Source organism: Syngnathoides biaculeatus, chromosome 13 (assembly GCF_019802595.1).
Source record: "Syngnathoides biaculeatus isolate LvHL_M chromosome 13, ASM1980259v1, whole genome shotgun sequence".
Taxonomy (NCBI): Eukaryota; Metazoa; Chordata; class Actinopteri; order Syngnathiformes; family Syngnathidae; genus Syngnathoides; species Syngnathoides biaculeatus.
The window spans coordinates 8,240,457-8,260,642 of NC_084652.1; the positions used below are offsets into that span (position 1 = coordinate 8,240,457).

The 20,186-nt window shown below is 41.0% G+C and overlaps 2 protein-coding genes across 2 annotated transcripts; both read right to left on the reverse strand.

The window, feature by feature from the left end:
* Positions 1 to 30: 30 nt before the first annotated feature.
* On the reverse strand, positions 31 to 4,969 carry apold1a (apolipoprotein L domain containing 1a). Its single transcript, XM_061838791.1, has 7 exons — positions 4,881 to 4,969; positions 4,752 to 4,814; positions 4,513 to 4,575; positions 4,307 to 4,381; positions 4,185 to 4,224; positions 4,040 to 4,091; positions 31 to 3,558 (listed from the first exon to the last, which is right to left on the reverse strand). The coding sequence occupies exons 2-7, from the start codon at positions 4,776 to 4,778 to the stop codon at positions 1,680 to 1,682; spliced, it is 2,136 nt and encodes a 711-aa protein (XP_061694775.1). The 5' UTR covers positions 4,779 to 4,814; positions 4,881 to 4,969; the 3' UTR covers positions 31 to 1,679.
* LOC133510641 (nucleolar protein dao-5-like) lies at positions 4,969 to 19,298 on the reverse strand. Its single transcript, XM_061838789.1, has 36 exons — positions 19,232 to 19,298; positions 17,693 to 17,867; positions 16,637 to 16,686; positions 16,514 to 16,540; positions 16,358 to 16,426; positions 16,164 to 16,214; positions 15,721 to 15,801; positions 15,601 to 15,651; positions 15,489 to 15,536; positions 15,357 to 15,422; positions 14,641 to 14,709; positions 14,526 to 14,570; positions 14,354 to 14,464; positions 13,623 to 13,673; positions 13,397 to 13,525; positions 13,087 to 13,134; positions 12,944 to 13,015; positions 12,810 to 12,869; positions 12,533 to 12,589; positions 12,302 to 12,370; positions 12,153 to 12,215; positions 11,938 to 11,991; positions 11,777 to 11,839; positions 11,177 to 11,236; positions 10,991 to 11,059; positions 10,797 to 10,877; positions 10,015 to 10,074; positions 9,868 to 9,936; positions 9,732 to 9,797; positions 7,380 to 7,433; positions 6,878 to 6,952; positions 6,733 to 6,804; positions 6,564 to 6,635; positions 6,443 to 6,481; positions 5,240 to 5,302; positions 4,969 to 5,093 (listed from the first exon to the last, which is right to left on the reverse strand). The coding sequence occupies exons 3-36, from the start codon at positions 16,679 to 16,681 to the stop codon at positions 5,013 to 5,015; spliced, it is 2,190 nt and encodes a 729-aa protein (XP_061694773.1). The 5' UTR covers positions 16,682 to 16,686; positions 17,693 to 17,867; positions 19,232 to 19,298; the 3' UTR covers positions 4,969 to 5,012.
* Between the last annotated feature and the right edge of the window lie 888 nt (positions 19,299 to 20,186).

A 20,186-nucleotide genomic window follows, 5' to 3' on the forward strand; every position in this document is an offset into this window, starting at 1 on the left:
GGGGGGGGGGGGGGTTGGCGGAGTGGGGGGGTCTTTCACAGCCAAGTACTTAGATATCAGTTAGTCTTTGAAACTTCGAAAATTGTGCTCACTTCTATTAGCTAACCATGAATATGTAATTTTTTTTTTAAATATGAATTGCACACCTAATCTTCGATTACCCATCTACCACTTTTTAAAATTCATATTTAAGGTGTAAATTTCCATCTGCCATTGTCTGAAATGTATTTCAAAATTTTTCAATCGGCTTCTGCTATTTAAAAGAAATCCTGGTGTCAGTTGCTACCTTGCATAAAAAATACAATTAAATATTTCAGTTCAGAAAATTGAACTATTTTTATTTTAAAAAAAAAATAAGGTGTTAGTGTTTTGCATTCTTAAAATTGAAAGTCTTATGAATAAAAAAGAGTCCATTTGTATGCCAAGCATTATTATGTGGGATCTTTTGTGTAGATTAACGGAATAAAGTATGGTACATTTTTTTAAATAACATTTTTAATCTTCCAATTTAAAAAAATCCCTAAAGTAAAATTTGAATCCCAAATATTTGTTTCCATAGTGATGATAGTTGAAAAACCTTGTAAATAAATTAAACACAATTTTGTATCAGTATTGGCACAAAATTTATTTGCACAATCAGACAACCAACACCAGACTTGTATAAAAATGTCAGTGGTAAACATAACAAGCCAAAATAGCATCTTTAATAATAAGTTATTTAATATTTATAATAGTGTAACTAAAAACATGAACATTTTCTACTCACATGTTTGGCTAAAAGATCAGGACCAAAGTACCAAGATCTTTTTTTGGCCTTTGACCAAAAAAGCTAGTGCTGTTCAAGAAGATGGCTGCCGACTTTGGCCAGAACACTAGTACCAAAACGTCACTGCCATGCTTCAGAGCTGGACCTAAAGACAGTGTAGGTCTGGATTTAAAATTGGTCAGAAAGGCCTTGGTCTGGTAAAAGATGTTGGCCAAAAGCCAAAATACGATCTTCAAACTTAGAAAAACATAGCCACATCTGAAGCTTGTCCCCGGAATACCTAGATGCTTCCAAGAATTTGGCCCAAGGACTAGGACCAAATGACATTTATTTGAATGGGTCTTACTTTAAGGTCGAGGTCTGGCTTCAGGTCTGTGTCCAAAAGACAGTAGTATAAAGACACTGGCCAGAAGACTAGCAGCAACACACCTTAACACTTAGACTAAAAGACTGAGGTCTATCTTGAGACTAGATGTGCAGATTGAGACATTAACCAGAATAGTACAACCTAAAACCAAGATCTTACTCAGGTCTTTGACCTAAAGAATAGGACAAAAACACAGCCGTGGCTCTTACTTTGAGATCAGACAGCGATAGCCCGGACTGGCTTTTGTGTTGCCTCAAAAATACACAGTAGCACGTTTTTGAAACGTTGCCCAGAAGTTTGGAACCAAAAGGTCTTGCTTAGGACTTTGAGCCGAAGAACTGGACCAAAAGAATTCTTTTCAAGAAGTCTTGATTTAAGGTCAGACAGAAAAACCCTCACCTAGCTTCTCCCAAGAAGTCATTTTTTCACAAACTACAGTGCATTACTTTTTGTCCAGAATCCTACCAAGAACAGGACCAGTATTTAGAACTCATTAAATGTGATCAATTGTGTAAAACCAATTTTTAAAACACCAAAGTGCTAAATCTAAATATAGAGGCCATCATCTCGCAGGACGCTGGAACGATGAGAACTTTGACGACTTTGTTTGTGCTCTCTGTCACTTCCTCTCCTTTCTCGATCACTTCCTGTCTTGTCCTTGTCACTTGCTCTCCTCTCCCAGTTACTTCCTGCCTCGCCTCTGTCACTTCCTCTCCTGTGACTCTCGGTGCTCCCTCGATGCTTCTCCTCGTCCTTGCCGCCTTTCTCAAACTTGTACCGAGCGCTCTCGAGTCGGCTCCTTCGTGTCTCGTCACCACGTACTTCCTCTTCCACTGACCTCCTGTGGTGACTCCTCTGGCTGGCTGCAATCTTCTCCTCCATGGAGTCATCCGCATACGATTCATGACTCCGGTCTGAAAACCTCCTTTCGTCACGTCTTCTGTGACTGTCTCCACTCATCCTTTTCTCCCTGTCCCATCCCCTGCTATCGGTACCTTCTGACTTCCAGTCCTTTTCTTGAGTCCTGTCTGTTGTGTTGCTTTCGTTTTTGGAGGATCTGTTGCTTCGTCTCTCATGACTGACCCGCTCATTGATCGCCTGTGTTAGTTCGGGATTCCCAGTCATCGCTCTGTCTTGTCGGTAGCTTCTCTCATGTTCTTCCTTCCTTCTGGAGTCCTCCATTGGACCCAGTGGTTCTTTGCCCCCGTGTTCTCTGTGGCTGCTCTCCAATTCTGGCTTACCTCTGGAGTCTCCTGTCCTTGGTGGTTCTTTCCCAGTGTTGGCCTTCTCTTTTGCCTTCTCATCCACTTTTTTACACAAATCCAGTTTTTTACACAATGCTGATTCCCCTTTCTTATGAGTCTCCTTAGAAGCTGCAATCCGGTTCTCATTTTCCTTATCCAGTTTATCCTTCTTCCTTGTCCCATCTGTTTTCTCCTTGGACTCACTTTCCTTCTCTGTGTTTTTGCCTTCCTCGATCCTTTTGTCCAGTTTCTCCTCTAATAGGTCCAGCTCCTGCTCCAGCGCAGCCAGCTTCTTGGGATCGGACTCCAGGTCGTCATCCACCTCTACCTCCACTTCCTCGATCTCCTCATACTCCTCCACTTCGATCCCGTCCATGGTCTTCTGCAGCTGCGTTTTAACCTTGTTGAGCTCCAGGAGGCCATTCTGCAATTCCTTGCACACGTCCCTGATCTTGGAGGCGAACTTTGTCTTGGCGCCTTTGCGCAGCTCATGGGAGTCCTTTGCAAGGAAGAAGACGTCGAGGGCCAGGAAGAGTGCCGACATGACCCCAGTAGTGACGCTGATGGCCTGGGCCGCCTTGGCCGCCCCGGCCCCTGCGCCCAGAACCTGCACGGTGCTGATTAACTTGTCAGTGTTGATCATCAGGGCTTTCCCTGCCCGGCCTCCTTCTTTCACGACATGCTTTATGTTGTGGTTCAGCGCCTTCTTTGCGGCACTCTGCGAGTACTTCTCGAAGTCCCACTCTTGCAGGGTGTCTATGCCCTCCTGCACGAAATCCATGCATTCGCGGATATCTTTGATCTGCTCCTGGTAGTCCTGGATCATCTTCTCCACCTTCTTGCGGTCCATGTTGGAGTGGACGGCGTCGGTGATGTTGGCCGTAGCCGAGGTGATGCTCCCCGCCGTGGCCACGCTGATGCCCACCGCCGTGACGATGATGGAGGCGCCAAAGGTGAATGGCGCCAGGATGAGCCCAGTGATGGTGGCCAGGCTGCCGGCCACGCTGGCCACGCCGCCGCCCACCGCCGCCGACACCGTCTTCTTGTGGAACTGGTCGGCGGCATCGGCGATGGCCAGCAGCTCCAGGATGCTCTGTTGCAACGACGCCCCCCGCTGGTTGAAGAGCCGCACGAACAGGCGCGCCGCCATGTAGACACGGTCGGCAGCCTCCTCCATCGCACTGCGGACACAATCATGAAGTGATTCTTACCAGACACTTCATTAGGTTACATTTAATCTTCCAGAAACACCACCTGATATTGAATATTTTCTTTCGATGCATCCTCCGACCATCTACAGTCTAGCTAGCCGGCAAAAAAAGCCGTCCATCGAACAATCCATCAATGTCTCACCAATCCATTCATCTGGCATCCATGCATCCACCTACCAATCAGTCTCTCGCTATCCATCCATCAAGCATCAATCCAAACGTCTAGCATCATCTATCCATCCATTCATCCAACCATCTAGCGATCCGTCCAGCTATCATCCGTCCGTCACCCATCAGACCAACATCAGTCATTCATCTATCCATCAATGAGAAATCCATCATCTATCAGTTCATCCATCTAACACCCATTTGTCCCACAATTAATCAATCTATCTGACTCTTCATCGATCACCAAATCATTAATAAATAAACAATAAAACAGAGCTCATACATTCCCTCCTCATCTTCTTGGAAATTGGCCGCCTCGTTCCACTCGGCCCAGCCTGCGGAGACGGAAAGTCGAGACCGACCACATCAGACTCGCACACGAAGACTGAAAACCTTTTCAAGGCAAAACTGTTTGACGTCACGCTTGCCTTCGACGTTTTTCCACCATTCCAACAGGCCGTCGTTCTCCTGCAGGAAAAGAAAAACATCAACTTTGACCGGTATGTTGTCATGTGATGTTGAAGGATGGCGCCGGCATTCGCGTACGCACCTCCTCCGATTCCAGGGGGTTTCCCTCGGTCGGGTAGGCTGCCAACTCCAGCGGCTGGACTTCCACTGTGCTCTCCTGGAAAAAAAAAATAAAATAAACAAACACCCAAAAAAACCTTTATCGCACTGCTAAGGTCATTGGCGACTGGCAACCTCCGGTGTACACGGAGTTACGCGAGGAGTGATAAGGAACAAGAAGAAACCAACCTCGGTTGGGATCATCTCCTGCATCTCCACACTTTCCTCAATGAGGGGCATTTTTTCCTGGGCCTGAGGAGCGAAAAGTGAGAGAATGACCGTCACAGGAAGGGAAAACTCATTCTCGGCAATTTAGTCTTGTCCATCTGCTTGTACGACTCAAACTTGGTAGCAGTTCTTGGGAACCAGGAAAACTGAACCCAAAAAAGTTCAAAAGAAGCATTCTTTGCTGTAAAATTTCCCGTTACCTGTGACGACGCCATGATTTTTGGCATCCTGGGAAGCGTCGTCTTGACTCTGAAGGACACGACCTGGAGGAGATGAAAGAGTTAAGATGACATTTTGCGCGTCGCTGCTTAGCAACACAAAACACTGACTCTTCTTTTCCTCTTGATGGTCCTCCTGCGTCTCAGCCCGCCGCCGCCAGGAGGCGCACCGTCCTCCTTGTCGCCGCCGTCGTTCTGCGAGCATCGAGGGCGGATTAGCGCGCGCTAACTTATCTACGGTTGTCAAATGAAGCGCACCCTAACCTCTTTGTCCACAGTTTTGGGGGTCCTCTTGAACATGCTCGTAAAGACTCCTTTTTTCTCCTGCTCCACATAAATATTTTGTCATATACTGCAGATAGTATTGTATATGCCTGTCAATCATTGTGACAAGAGTTCCTAATATTTGGCCCCTAAAGACATCCATATACATTATGTACGTACGCAAATAGACGATGTAGCGTGCTTACCTTCGCGGTGCCAGCGACAAGATTGACAGAACTGCCTGACAGTTCGTCTCCTGACAAGTCATCCTAGCGGGAAGAAAAAAAATATAATTACTAAGATATAAAATAAAATAATAATCACATCAGGGATCGTTGGAAATGCAGTTTTCCCCTCATGTGATCGCTAGCATCAAAAAGAAATAATGAGGAGCGCGGCTCCAAATTTGAAACATAAAAACAACAATAATTTTTGAAATAAAATAAAAAATGCAATTCAACATTTAAAATGTAATTCGAAAAAAAGTGATTTGAAAATGTTAAACTAAAAAGGTAATTAGACTGTACATACATGTATATTAAGTACCCATAAGATGTTGGGCGAGTGGAAACCATGGCCTAGTGGCCTAGTATTCCTTAGCTTAGCTAGCTAACAACGAGACGCGTCTGTGATCAATTCATGGATGTTGAAGAAACATCGAACGTGAGCAAATTCATAACTTGAACGACGAGGGCCGTGAGGCCTTATCTTAGTACATCTTAGTACACAAATTGGCGCCGTATCGTTCGCGTTGAAGCTCCTCGGCTTAGGTTAGCCTAGCGCGCTAACAAGATTACCTATGTAGAGTATACAGCGAAGACCAAACATCGTACATGGACTCAACCAGCTACTAGAGTGAGAACCATTGTGGTTTGAATCCATGAATTATTTGAATCCAATCCTTGAATCCATACATGGATACTAATATTAGAAAAAGACGCATACAAATAAAAAAAAATATCAGTCAAATGTACGTCAAAATAAAAATACAACTCAACATTTTAAATGTAATTGTAAAAAAAGTGATTTCAAAATGAATAAATTGAATAAATTAAAACAATGAGGAAATATTAATATTTCAAAAATAATAATTTCAAAATATCTGTCGGTCACTCATTGGTTTGGGGTTGTCTTCAGGGAGAGAAAAATGAAGGAATTTTGATGTGAAATAAAAAAAGAATTTAAAAAATAAGAATAAAATAAAATAGAAAGTGAAATATCAGTTCAAAAATAATATTTTTGCTATAAAATATATGATACAACGTTACTTTTAAGTCTTTTTAAATGCGAGCATTACATAAAAAAAAAAAAAAAGAAACAAAAAACGTTTTAACTAAGGCTATAAATTTGATGCGTTCATCAACTGAGGAGCAGTTTTTCCTCGTAGTTTGGCAGTACCGCAAGTTCACCTTGACACTTTCCGCCTCCCTGTCGTCACTGAGAGGATCCTGAAAGCCACGAAAGTCGCGTTACTTTTTAGTCCCCGTTCGAGAAAAAGCCCAAAAGGGCGAGAGGAGAAGATCCGCCGACCTTGGTGGCGATGGAGCGCGGCGCCGGTTGGGGCGACTTTTTGAACATTCCCGCTAAACCTCCCGATTTTTCCTGGGAACAAAAGTAATGTCAGAAAGGAAGGGGGAGGGGGTGGGGGGGGTCGTTTGGGGTGGGGGGCGAGTGAAGGGCGCGCCAACATCATTTGCACCTTTGCTGTGTTTTCTTCTGTCAGATTTTCATCGCTGGCCAATAATTTCTTCTCCTCGCCGCCTTTCGAGTCCTGCACAGCAACGACGGCGATAAATAAAAATTGTGATGATGACGACGACGATGATCATCTTTCGTGTCGTCACCTCATCCACAACGGCCTCGTCGGCTAATTTTGGAGCTTTCTTGAATATGCCGCTGAAAATGCTTTTCTCTTTGTCCTTGAAAAGAGAGAGAAAAAAATTATAAAATCATATACTGTGGACATTTGCATTTAATTTGAGAATTTAACTCATTCATGCAAAGTATTTAAAAATAGGCTTAGTAATAAATAAAAACTTTTTTTTTTACAATTTGAAATAAAATGTCAATGTTAATAGAAAATAAATCTTAAAATGAGTACAATACTAATTTGAAAATGAATAAAGTTACATTTTAACATAAAAATGTAAAAACTTGACAAACTTAGGTGTTATTCACAGTTAAATGAAAACTAATTACTATAAATATGTATATTAAAAGACCAAACGAATTAGAAAAAAAGGAAGTGCAATTCATTAAATATTCATAGATTATATAGATACCAGTGAGTGTTAATTTTCCCCATTTTGAAGATATTACATATTTTGAAACGTCTGTTTTCAGTACCTTGGCGTTGGCATTTTCCAACAAATTGTCGTTACTCGCCGACTTCTCCTTGTCCTGGAACGACAAGGACGCAACAAGCAAGTCAACCAAAACCGCAGGACGCCTCGACTCCATTTGCGACTTTCTACTTTTGCAAAGCGAAGTTTTACACGACGACGCCGATTAAAATGTGATTTTGTAGCAGGGCGGCCGTCATTTAAGTAACGCGTCAATGGCTCCATTACCCCAAGATGGGACAGGCCCAGAGCCAATTCCATCTACCGTAATTCGCGGCCTACAGAGCGCACCAGGTTATAAGCCTCGGTACACAGAAAGAGTTTAACGCTAGCACGGGGCTCGCATTAGCGGGGTGCTAGAGTTAAACTCTGAACTGAGGCTTATAACCAGGTGCGGTAACGCTAGCGCCGTGTTAACCCTAACGCTAGTGCCACGCTAATGCTAGAGCCGCATAATCGCATAAACCGTGTGACAAAAGTCGCGGCTTGTAGGCCAGAAATAACGGTAGGAAAGAGTAGTGGAGGGTAGACTCAGGACAGAAGTAAGTATCTGCGAGCAACAGTATGGTTTCATGCCTAGAAAGAGTACCACAGATGCGTTATTTGCCTTGAGGATGCTCGTGGAAAAGTACAGAGAAGGTCAGAAGGAGCTACGTTGTGTCTTTGTGGATCTAGAGAAAGCCTGTGACAGAGTACCAAGAGAGGAACTGTGGTACTGCATGGGGAAGTCTGATGTGCTGGAGAAGTACGTTAAAATAGTACAGGACACGTATGATGGCAGCAGAACAATGGTGAGGTGTGCCGTCGGTGTGACAGAGGAATTTAAGGTGGAGGTGGGACTGCATCAGGGATCAGCTCTGAGCCCCTTCCTGTTTGGAGTGGTAATGGATAAGCTGACAGATGAGGTTAGACTGGAATCCCCTTGGACCATGATGTTCGCATATGATAGATATTGTGATATGCAGTGAAAGCAGGGAGCAGGCGGAGGAAAGATTAGAAAGATGGAGACGTGCAGTGGAAAGGAGAGGAATGAAGATGAGCCGAAGTAAAGCAGAATATATGTGCGTGAATGAGAAAAGTGGAGGGGGAAGAGTGAGGCTACAGGGAGAAGAGATAGCGAGGGTCGACGACTTCAAATACTTGGGGTCAACAATACAGAGCAATGGAGAGTGTGGTCAGGAAGTGAAGAAACGGGTCCAAGCAGGTTGGAACAGCTGGCGAAAGGTGTCTGGTGTGTTATGTGACAGAAGAGTGTCTGCTAGGATGAAGGGCAAAGTTTACAAAACGGTGGTGAGGTCGGTCATGATGTACGGATTAGAGACGGTGGCACTGAAGAGAAAACAGGAAGCAGAACTGGATGTGGCAGAAATGAAGATGCTGAGGTTCTCGCTCAGAGTTTAGCAGGTTGGATAGGATTAGAAATGAGCTCATTCGAGGGACAGCCAAAGTTGGATGTTTTGGAGACAGGGTTAGAGAGACCAGACTTTGATAGACATGTCCAGAGGCGAGAGAGTGAGTATATTGGTAGAAGGATGCTGAGGATGGAGCTCCCAGGCAAAAGAGCGAGAGGAAGACCAAAGAGAAGGTTTATGGATGTGGTGAGGGAAGACATGAGGGCAGTTGGGGTTAGAGAGGAAGATCCAGAAGACAGGCTAAGATGGAAAAAGATGACACGCTGTGGCGACCCCTAACGGGACAAGCCGAAAAGAAAAGAATAGTGGATGTTAAAAGGACAAATGAAACTTTTTTTTTTTAAGGTGGGGGGGATATAATAGAAATAAGACTAAGCTCAATCTTTGTTTTAAATCCACCATTAATGTGACCTATGACCTAAACAGCTCAATTGAAGACAACATCTTTTTCAAGAAAATGAATAAAATGAAAGCGAGTTCATGTTTTTGTGCAAGCGCGTTCAGCCTCAGTTGAGCGGTATGTGGCTCATTCCAGAATTGCCCAATCCTGAAATTTACACCAAGCAGGGTTAGCACGCAGCAGTCCGTCCGCCATTTTGCGTTCCCTTGACGAACTTCGTGATTTGCGTTTAACACAGTTCAAAGTATATACCGTAATTTCCGGCCTATAAGCCGCGACTTTTTTCATGCACTTTTAACCCTGCGGTTTATGCATCTAATTTGTGCATTTTTTTCCTAACGGCCGCAAGGGGGCACTGGAGCGGACAAGGTAAGCATGAGACCGGTGGAATACTTGTGCCGAGGAAGTGACTTTTACCGGTCCAGCCCTGTTAGTGGTGCGCTCGTGTGTTACTTCTGTGTCTCAGTGATTTTTACTGGTATGGTTTTTTTTTTTTAACCCTGTATGCGCGGCGCTAGCGTTAGCACAAAAAAGCGACGCTAACCTCGTCCACCAGTTTGTCGCTGCTGTAGGTTCTTTTGAAGATGCCGGCCAGGCCTCCTTTTTTCCCCTAAAAAGAAATTTCCAGGTCAAATGAAAGAACAATCAATCGCGAGTGTCACGTCGAAGATTCTCTAGACCTTGGGGACGTTTTCCGGCAGGTTCTCTGAGCTCCCGGATGTTGGCCCTTCACTCTTTAGCTCCGCCTCCTGAAAAGGGCCACACCCGTAAATTGATTGACATCGTTCATTAAAGCGTTTGCGGCAGGAAACATTTCAAGGAGGCACCTTGTCGCCCTCTGCAGGCTTCGGAGGCTTCTTGAACATGTTGCTGAAAAGGTTTTTGTCCTGAGGTGGAGAAAGAAAAAAATTAAAAAAAACGTTTTGAACACACACAACTAATAACACATATTGACACAACCGGTATTTTTATTCATTTATTTTTTTGTGGAATTAAAAGAAAATCAATTCAAATTGAATTTTTTTTTTGTGAAATTTCAGTGTCATTTAATTTAGACTATTTTATCATTTATTTTGTATTATATTATTATATTTATGTACTTTTATATAAATAAAGTACTAATGAATTAAATATGGGTTTTTGTTGAGAGATTCAAATGAGCACAACAAACAAAGCAAATTATTTGGAATATTTGCAAAATTCATTGAAAAATAAATAAAACAAAATGATTTTAAATTAATTCAAACTCATTTTAAAAAGAAATATAAATGAAAGTAATATTCCACTAATATAGATTATATATGAAATGTGTAGTTTAAAAATAAAATTGAATATGCAAACTATACAACATATAATTATGTACTTTTATTACATAAATTTACATAAAAAGGCTAAAGCAACTTCTGAAAGAAGGCAATTTATTAAGATCTTTTAAAAATGAATGAATATAAAACTAAATAAATACTCAACGGGGCGATGTAATTGACAAAATAAAACAACCAAGACGAGTCTGCACAACTGATAAAAATTGACTTTCACATTGAATTTAAGTTAATATTTCTCAAGAGATAAGTGATTTTTTGGGGCCCCCCCCCCCACTTCGGCTCACCTTGTTGGCGGTCTTGGGGGCGTCATCGTCGTCGCCTTTCGCTCCCGCTGCCGCCGGCTGCTCGTCATCCTCCTCACCATCCTGAAATCACAACGGTGACGAGTTAGGATTGATTCAAACAAAAATTCTGTTTAAAAAAAAAAAAAAAAAAAAAGCAGAATGATAAATCAAAAATAAAAAATAAAAACACCCACTGATGATTCAAGCCTGTCTCCTTTGGGAGTCTTTTTGAAGAAGCCCCCAAAACGGGCTCGATCTTTCTCCTGGTTCGCAGCACAAACACACACACACACACAAAATTAAAAATACACAAACACGTTGCGAAAGCAAACACACAAAATATGGATAGATTGGTAAATATGAAATTTTGCGCTGCCTACCGCTTTCCCCTCGGCTAAATTCTCGCTGCTGGCTGACAACTTTTTAGGCTCGCTCTCGTCCTGCAAGTGAGGAAGTGGAAAAAAAATAAAATCAAATATAGTAAAACAACTAACATTCAAGTAATATTTTAAATGAAATGATTATTAGTTTAAATAAAACAACTAATATTCCACATAAACAAAATTCAATTGTGGGTTAAATTAGTCATATTAATTCAGTGAAAATCTATATTAAAATGTATTTAAATGTAAAAAATGCAATATTTTTTTAAAATTCCAATACATTAAGGCAATAAATACATTTGGAAGTTTAAATTAAACAAATTCCATTAATATCAAAAATTAAAGATTTGGGGTTCAAATGAGTAAAAACTAAAAATGTGAAAACGAATATACTTGAGTGAGTGAAGGTAAAAAGTACAACAAATGAAACAATTTGTAAACATTTTACACGAACGTGATATTTCTTGTGGGATTTAAAGTACAAATGAAATTAAATAAATAATACAATCCACAGACAATTCAAGTACTACAGTATTAAATATTCTTGTCCCATCATAGTCACTTGAGTGAAATATTTTGATTTTTTTTTTCTTTTACCTGCTCGGACTGTGGCGCTTTGGCGGCCTTCTTGAAGAATCCAGCAAAAATTCCTCCTTTTTCCTAAAACACATTTGTCAGCCATCAATGTACACAAATTTCCTTCACGCTGAGGAAAAAATTATTAAATAAAATACAATTAAAAAAAATAATAAAATCACCTTATTTTCCTCGGAGGCGCCGTCGCCGCCCACCGAGCGCTCGTCGTCTTGTGGCTGTTGGATGGGGAAAATCAGAAAAGATTATTTTGGTGGATGTTATCATCGACTATATTTGATTTCTCATTTCATTTCATTTTACGCCTTATCTCAAATATCTCATTTGACGTCATCTCGTAACGTCGCATTTCGTGGTAAATTTACAAAAGCATCCTCACTTCCTCTGAGTCGGCCGGTCGGGGCGACTTCTTGAACATTCCGCCGAATGCGCTTCCTTTCTCCTGAAACAGAAACAGCGCAATAAACGTGTGCATTTAAAAAAAAAATTTAAAAAAGAAGAAAGCGGGGGAAAGGGGGCAGAACTCACTTTAGCCTTTGGGGCATCAGACAGGCTGTCATCGCTCGCTGACATTTCTTTCTGTGCGAGCGTGCTCTCCTGAAAATTAAAAAAAAAAAAAAAAAAAAAAACATATAATAAATAAAAAAAATATTTTTAAAAAATTAAAAAAAAAAAAAAAAAAAAAAAAAAGAAATCAGCCTTTAGAGCACTTATGATCAAGATGATGGAAAATAGTGAAGAGGGAGCCCAAAGTTTCACCTCAGCGCCGACTTTGGGAGTCTTCTTGAGGAATCCGCTAAACAAACCTCCTTTCTCCTGCACAAACGACACCCATCGAGATGATTGGAATATAAAACAATTACATGAATTCAAAAATAAATACAAATATGCAAAAGACAATTAACAAAACTAAAATCAATATTATTCTCTATACCCTTTTACTGAATAAATAAAAAAATAAACAAAAGAAAAAGAATTTTAAAAAAAGATGAAAATGCTTTCAAAAAAATTAAAAAAATAAAACAAAAACCTTCACCTTATTCTCCGACAGGCTGTCCGAGCTGCCCGAGAGATTGCCGCGGAGCTCCTCGGCATCCTATGAAGAAAATAGAAAAGATCTGTGCCCCCTTCCTATAAAAGGGTTCTCATCAAATATTGTGCATTGCTTGCCTGCTCGGCCGGCGTCTCTTTTGGAATCTTGGGAGATTTTCGGAGAATCCCGCCGAAGAATCCTCCTTTTTCCTGCAAAGCAAATTCACATCACCGATGACGACGACGATAATAACGATAACGACGTAATGCCGCCGATTCACCTCCGACGAAGACTTCTGCGACAGATTGTCGCCGCTGTCGGGCTGCTCCTGGAGAAAAAACATACGACAGCACCATTTGAGATGATTGGTAGCGCTTCGCTTTGGAAAACCTTTTAAAAATGTTACAACTTTGCTTCAAAATTCTATAACATCATTTTTCATCAGAATCCGGCACGCACCCCACAAGAGCATGAAAAACATTTTTCTTTTGCTAATGTATATAAAAGAAATTAAAAACTATAATGAATTGTTTTAAGAAATAATAACAAAACTGTAAAATTATTTTTTTTTTTTCCAATTTAAAATTGACCTCATCCGGCTGAGGCCCTTCTGCAGGTTTCTTCTTGAAGATCCCGTTGAAAATCCCTCCAGCATTTGATCGTTCTGACGGTTTCTCGTCGTCTTCGTTCGCCTCGGAATCGCTGTCCACGTTACCGACCTGACCCCAAAAAAATAAAAAAAAAACAAAAAGGATGAGGACGGATGCCAAGCACTAAACAAAAATGAGTCCAAAAAAAAAAAAAAAACGACATTACCGTCACTACGGGAGGTTTCCGGAACATTCCTGTGAGCAGACTGCCAAATTCCTACAAAATATCAAAAAGAAATAAATAATACAACAAATACATACATTGAAAAATATTCTCCTGAAGCAACGGAAATAGGTGGAAATAAAAAAAATTGAATAAAATTATACATTAAAAAATGTCAATTTATGTTTTCCTGATGGGATACAATTTTTTAAACATTACAATTATAGTTTAAAAAAATGCGTAACAAATTATTATAACAAAATAAAATATTGCTCTTATGATAAAGATTTTTTTTGTACAGGTAAAAACATGAATGAATTAACAAAAAATGTTAAATATCTATCATTAGTTTAATCATGCTATTAAAACAATAAAATACCACAATATAAAAATATTGTTTTAGAAAAGTATAAAATCATGCTTTTTATCTGAGAAAAAGTTAAAAATAAACACTCTATTAGAATAAAAGTAAAGTAAAAAAATGTAAATGTAAAAAAAAAAGTTAACTGTTTAAAATTACAATAAACCTAAAAAAAATAACATGATATAAGTATTTAAATATAAAAATTATTAGAGAAAAATAAACGTTCACATCATGCCTTTGGATACGAAAGGCAACATGTTGACGTCTTATTGCGCATAAAATGTCGAGCATGTGTTGGCGTCTTTTGTTGTTAACGCGCGCACGTAACCCGACCCGACAAAGACGACCAGCATCCGTGCGCGTTGCTTACTTGTTTGGATTCGGAACTTTTGTCGTGTTTGGCCTTGTCGCCGGCCGGCCGTTCCTTTTCCGAGGCCGCGTCGTCCTTGTCGGCCTCGGGAGCCGCCTCGCCTCCGGCGACCTGCGGGGGGAGACAAACGTCAACGTCGGCAAACGCGATGACGTCATCATCGTCATCGTACCTTGGGCCCGGACCTCAAGTGCTTCATCACGCCTTTCAGGACACCCTGCCGAGCGCAAGTCACATGACGTCACGTCACACAAACACACACAAGTACGCAGACAAAGAGACGGTACCGGTTTGTTGGCGCTGGCCCGTTTGTCCGGAGCGTCGTCACCTCTGTCCTGGTCGTCAGTCACGTGACTCTGAAGCGAACAAGCCAAGTGTGCGTCACACGGCGCACAAAAACCGGTTTTGTGCGCGAGTGGCGCGCACGTGACCACGCCCACACGCTCCCAGAAACCAGTTTACCCTGAGGCCCCGCATTTGACAAGTCGATCTCACACCGTGGACAACATGGCCGCCGCGTATATTTGCTACCGATCTTTGGGTGGGCAAAATTGACAAGAAATAGCGACCGAATATGAAACTCAACTCCGGCGGCCATCTTGTGTAATTGAAATCAGTTAGCAGGAAAAAACTGTACCACAGCTCAGATCACGTGACAATTTGGAGCCATGAAGATGAATTTACTACATAATGCAAGCATTTGTGCTTTAGCGTATTAAAAACCAGTCACCTTGTGCCAACATATTCGAATTAGTGTTCATCTTTGAACATTTTCAAAACTAATAGCATTGTTGCTTTACCAGGATTCAAAATAATTATTTTTTTTTGCCTTGACGTGTTCAAAAATCAACAGTTTCTCGCTCAAAATAATAATAAAAAAATGCTGTTGAAAGGTAGAGAGGTGAAAAGAAGCTTTAGAAGATTCCATTAATTGTCGTATATTCATCAGGTGAGTAGATTAGCATAATTAGCATCGTTAGCATTTAGCACACATGGAGCTTACGATAAACGTGGGTTTTTTGTCTTTCAGGCTTTTTTGCAACTTGGCCGTGAGGCGGGACGGACGCGTCTGGGTGCGAGACAAACCAACCACGTTAAGAAAAAAAACGTTTTGTCCGACATTCGGGTGACAAACCTGCTTCGGGTCATCGGATGCATCTGACTGGGCGCTTCCCGCGGAAATCTGAATAAAGGAGACGACCGAGCGTTAGTGGCGGACGGCAAGATGGCGTCCCAAGATGGCGTACCCGCTTGTCGTCGCTGTCGCGCTGGCTGTGTCTGCTCGTCCGGTTCCTCTCCTGCGCGTGGGAACAAAACCCGAAATGAGCGTCGTGTGCCCGAGCTGCTGGACAGCGTTGGTACTGTACCTGCTCCGCCCGTCTCGGCGCCGGCACCGGAGGTTCGGGCTTTTTTTCCTTCGTCTCCGTTTGACTCACGGTTGGGCCGGCCTGAAGAAGAAAAAACAAAAATTACGTAGAAATCAGGAAACATATTCATCCATCCATCCAGCCATCTATTTGCTTCAGCGCTTATCCTCACAAGGGTCGTGGAGATTGCTGGATCCTATAATATTCAACTTGGGGTTTTTTTTTTGGGGGGGGGGGGGGTTAAGGGTCAACATTTTTATGCCTACTAACAACCACAATGTTTGCACTTGCTCCTGGGTCGTTTTCCAAAGCTTTTCAATTAAAAAAAAAAAGAATTTCCATTTTTAAAATCATCATTTTTTTTTTTTAAACATGGACAAAAACAGTTTTGGTCAACTTTTTGGACTAAATAAAACATGTCAAACGTGAAACGTCCGCCTCACCTCGCCGTTCGTCTCTAATCTTTTTAGGCGATATTGGGTTTGGCTCAGTTCCTGCAAAGGAAAAAAACATTATAAAAACCTATATTATAAAAATCATAAGAATGCCATCAGAGCAGCACCGAACAACGGTTTCCACGGAAGTGATCAAACACTGTTCCCGTTAGCTTCACAGTACTACAATATTTTGCACATACGTTGTACTTGGGGCGCGGCGGCACAACGGGAGTGGGCTTTTCCAATATCTCTGCCTCATTTTTGGAAGTCTGTAAACAAACCAAAAGTGATATTTTTTTTATGCTACCCTGATGATCCACCGAAGTAAATGCTCGGTTTCCGGGCGGATTAAGCACCTCGGGAGGCCAGGGAGGCAATTTGGACTGCGGAGGCAGACAAAATATGACACCAAATATTAGAAATAGGACTTGGAAATGTCATGAACGTTTATTTTAGATGTTTCTCTGTGTTTTCACAACCTTGGTTTTCTTCTTCTCTTCAGGCTTCATCATGCATGACTCCATCCTGCCTAAAAAATATAAATGAATTAAAAACTCTCATTCATATTTCCCCATTGGAACACTGTTCCAGCCTCCCCACCAAAAAAAACAAAACAAAACAAAACTGTATACTGGGAAAAATGTAAAAATGTGGACGGTTACCGGATCATTACCAAGGGGCAGTTTATTAAATGCAGATACGTTGCAAGTAATTTTTGCCAATGAAACAATGAAGACAAGCGTCAATAACGAAGCTGCAATAATAATAATAATAATAATAATAATAATATGGTAGTTTTTTTTCTTTTTCAGAGGATACAGAAAATGAGCTTGGGACGTTGCGAATGTGTCGTATATATATATATATTGTGTAAAGGTTCAGATGGTTGATGTTTCACTCGCCCGTCTATGGCATTCTGCACTTTGAATCAAACTAGTGAACTTTTGTAAAGTTAACGTAGTTTGTTTAAATGCAAAATGAGCAAGTCTTTCCTTGAAACCATTTTTGTTTCCTAACCAAAAAATATTCAATATCTGAGCAATGACCTGTGTCACGAAAAACTCGTAAGTCGAAGTATCCCCATAGAGCTCTTAAATTAATGAAGAATCTCCTCTTTTTTTATTTTATTTTTTTTTACATTTTGGACATATTCGCATTGGGAATATTGAACAGAGTGAGACCTCATCTTGAGTTTTTGGGTATTTCTTTTTTTTTTTTTTTTTTAATGTACCAGGAAGTGCTTCTTAATCCCATTTTAATCGTGAAAGTACACACAGCTGTTTGATAGAGAAAAGGCACATTTCCTCACCGATCACGTGGTTCCTCTGAGGAACTGGAGTATTTAAACAACCCCCCCCCCAAAAAAAAAAAAAAAAAAAAAAAGTGCACCAAAATATACATTTATGTCTCGATAAAGCGGTCAAACGTGTGCGATGTTACCGAGAGCAGGCAAACGCGTCACATTTCAACAAACTTTCCCACAACTTGAAATCCACCTACGATGATAATTGAGTGTGTAAAGGGGCTCGGCTCACCTCGCTGGCATCCAAACACACGCAGACAGGAAACAGCCACACAAGGTGAGTGCTCGTCGAGAACTTTTCCCAAAATTGTCACCACACCCCGCAAGGCATCTGCAGCCGCGGGGACGTTCAAGGGCGCCTGCGCAGCTGCGGAATTTCGAGCTTCGAAAGCGAATGGGAGACAAGTCTTAAAAAAGAAAGAGAGAGAGAATCAAGTAAAAGATTCAATATATATTTTTTTTTAAATCAAACAAAAATACTTTTCAATTAAAACGGTTAAACAATTAAAAATAAGCTATATCAATTCTTACGGAAGAGTATTGCTGATACAAAAAAAAAAAGGTTTTCAGGGTATTTTCTCTGTTTTTTGGACGATTATTATCCCCTTGTTTTCGTAATTTTACAAATAAAAATGTCTTATTTTCAAGAATATATATATATATATAACTGTGGGGCTTTAAAAATAAAAATATGGAATGTGGGTTGTTAAATAAATTGTATATAGGAAAATAAGACACATCAAGTAATACAATAACACTTTTTGATTTAGATTTATTTGATTTAATTACAGTACTTTATATTCACGTGTAAATGTTTAAAAGCTAATCTATCAATAATTCAAATGAAAAATATAAAAACAAATATTTTTAATGAAACATCTAAAAACTATACTGTCAATTATTAGCATTGCCATCATTGCTCTCAATTTTGAAAATAAATATAAAAATATTTCAATCAATAGAATAATCATTTTACAATGTCACTTTGAAAGTATGTAATTTTTTTATATTTATTTATTTATTTAGCATTCTAAAATGTTTTATTTATTAATTTTAACAGATAAGATTAAAAAAATAAACACATTTACAAAATAAGACATTTCAAAGCATTTTAAACATAACAAATACAAACAAAAAGTATTTAATAAAAGATACAAAATTCAGAAGCATAACGTTTTTTGTTTGGTTTTTAGTTCCATAAATATTTTCCATGATCAGTCTTCATGCACACATAATGCAGCAATTTATCCACCACGATTGTTTTTGTTTTGTTTTGTCTTAGTGTACTTTTAGGCAATGGCATGCCGGGTATGATGCTGCCATTACGGGGACTATATTTGATTTTCTAAATATAATCCTTTCGGATGCTGTTGCCCGTGTGTGCATGTTCCTGCTTGTTGGGACTTTCTGGCAAAGTCTCAAAAGATCTTCTACCGCATAGAGATGTCCTGATGGAATATCGGCAGGAATGTATGGGAGGAAACCAGACTACCAAAAGTAAAGACACACAACACATGAGAGAACATGCAAAGCCCACAGAGGAAGGCCGGACTCGAGCCCAGGACTTTAGAACTGTGAGGCAGAGGCCCGAACCACTGTATTCCTCACCTTGGCCTAGTTTCTGTTTACTGAAGACAACCACGCACACACGCACGCTTGCAGCAGCATCATCATCATTATCATCGTGTGCCAGGCTGATAAATGCGAAGATCTCACCTGCCGATGATGTCGTCGAAACCTTTTTGTTTTGGTTCCTTTGTTTGTGACTCACCTGGGGAGAGAGGAAGAGGAGGAAGAGCAGGAGGAGGAGGAGGAGGAGGAAAGAGGAAGAGGCGGGGCGTAACACACCTGTGTTTGGGTCTCGGCAGCTTTGACTCATCGGTTTCGACCTCAAATCTGGAGGCGGAGGAGGAGGGGCAAAACTGTCCCCCCCCCTCCCGAAAATAAAGTGACAGCAATGTTAGCCAATGAATGAAAAAAAAAGGGCTGAGCAATGATTATCAATAATCTATGTTTATGAATAGTTAATTAATTTTGTACGATTAATTCACCGTTTTGTATTAATAAAACCCATCCATCCCTTTTCTGAGCCGCTTATCCTCACAAGGGTCACGGGAGTGCTGGAGCATATACCAGCTATCTTTCGGCAGGAACTGGGGTACACCCAGAATCATTTGCCAGAAATCGCAGGGTGCATCAAAACAAACAACCACTCCCACCTAGGGACAATTTAGAGCAGGGGTCTCAAACTGGCAGCCCGGGGGCCTTTTGTGGCCCATGAGATAATGCTTTGTGGCCCCCACCTCAACATGAAAGTTTAATGTTAGTGCGGCCCTCGAGTCGTAGTGTATATTTTTACACTTTTACAGTGTTGTGTACGGCACTGACGAGCCCACCGATCAGGGTATTTGGCTCTCGGGCGCGTGACATCGACCGGTGTGACGGTCTGAGCGCTCCCGGTGCTGAAAAGTTTCCTTGTGATTAACGCACATGCGCGTATATTTTGTAAACTTCCGACCAGTCTGGAACGTCTCCACTCACGCTTCAACGTGCGCCATTCGACGACTTGTCGCCGAGTGTTCACGTTCGCAGAAAGACGAACACACCGAACGGACATACATGTGTGTATCTTTTTATCGATTTTTGTTTTAAGGTTAGGGTTAGGGTCGGGATATAACGTATGTAAGCTCCCGCTATGTAGAAGAAGGGGAACTATGAGACCGGGG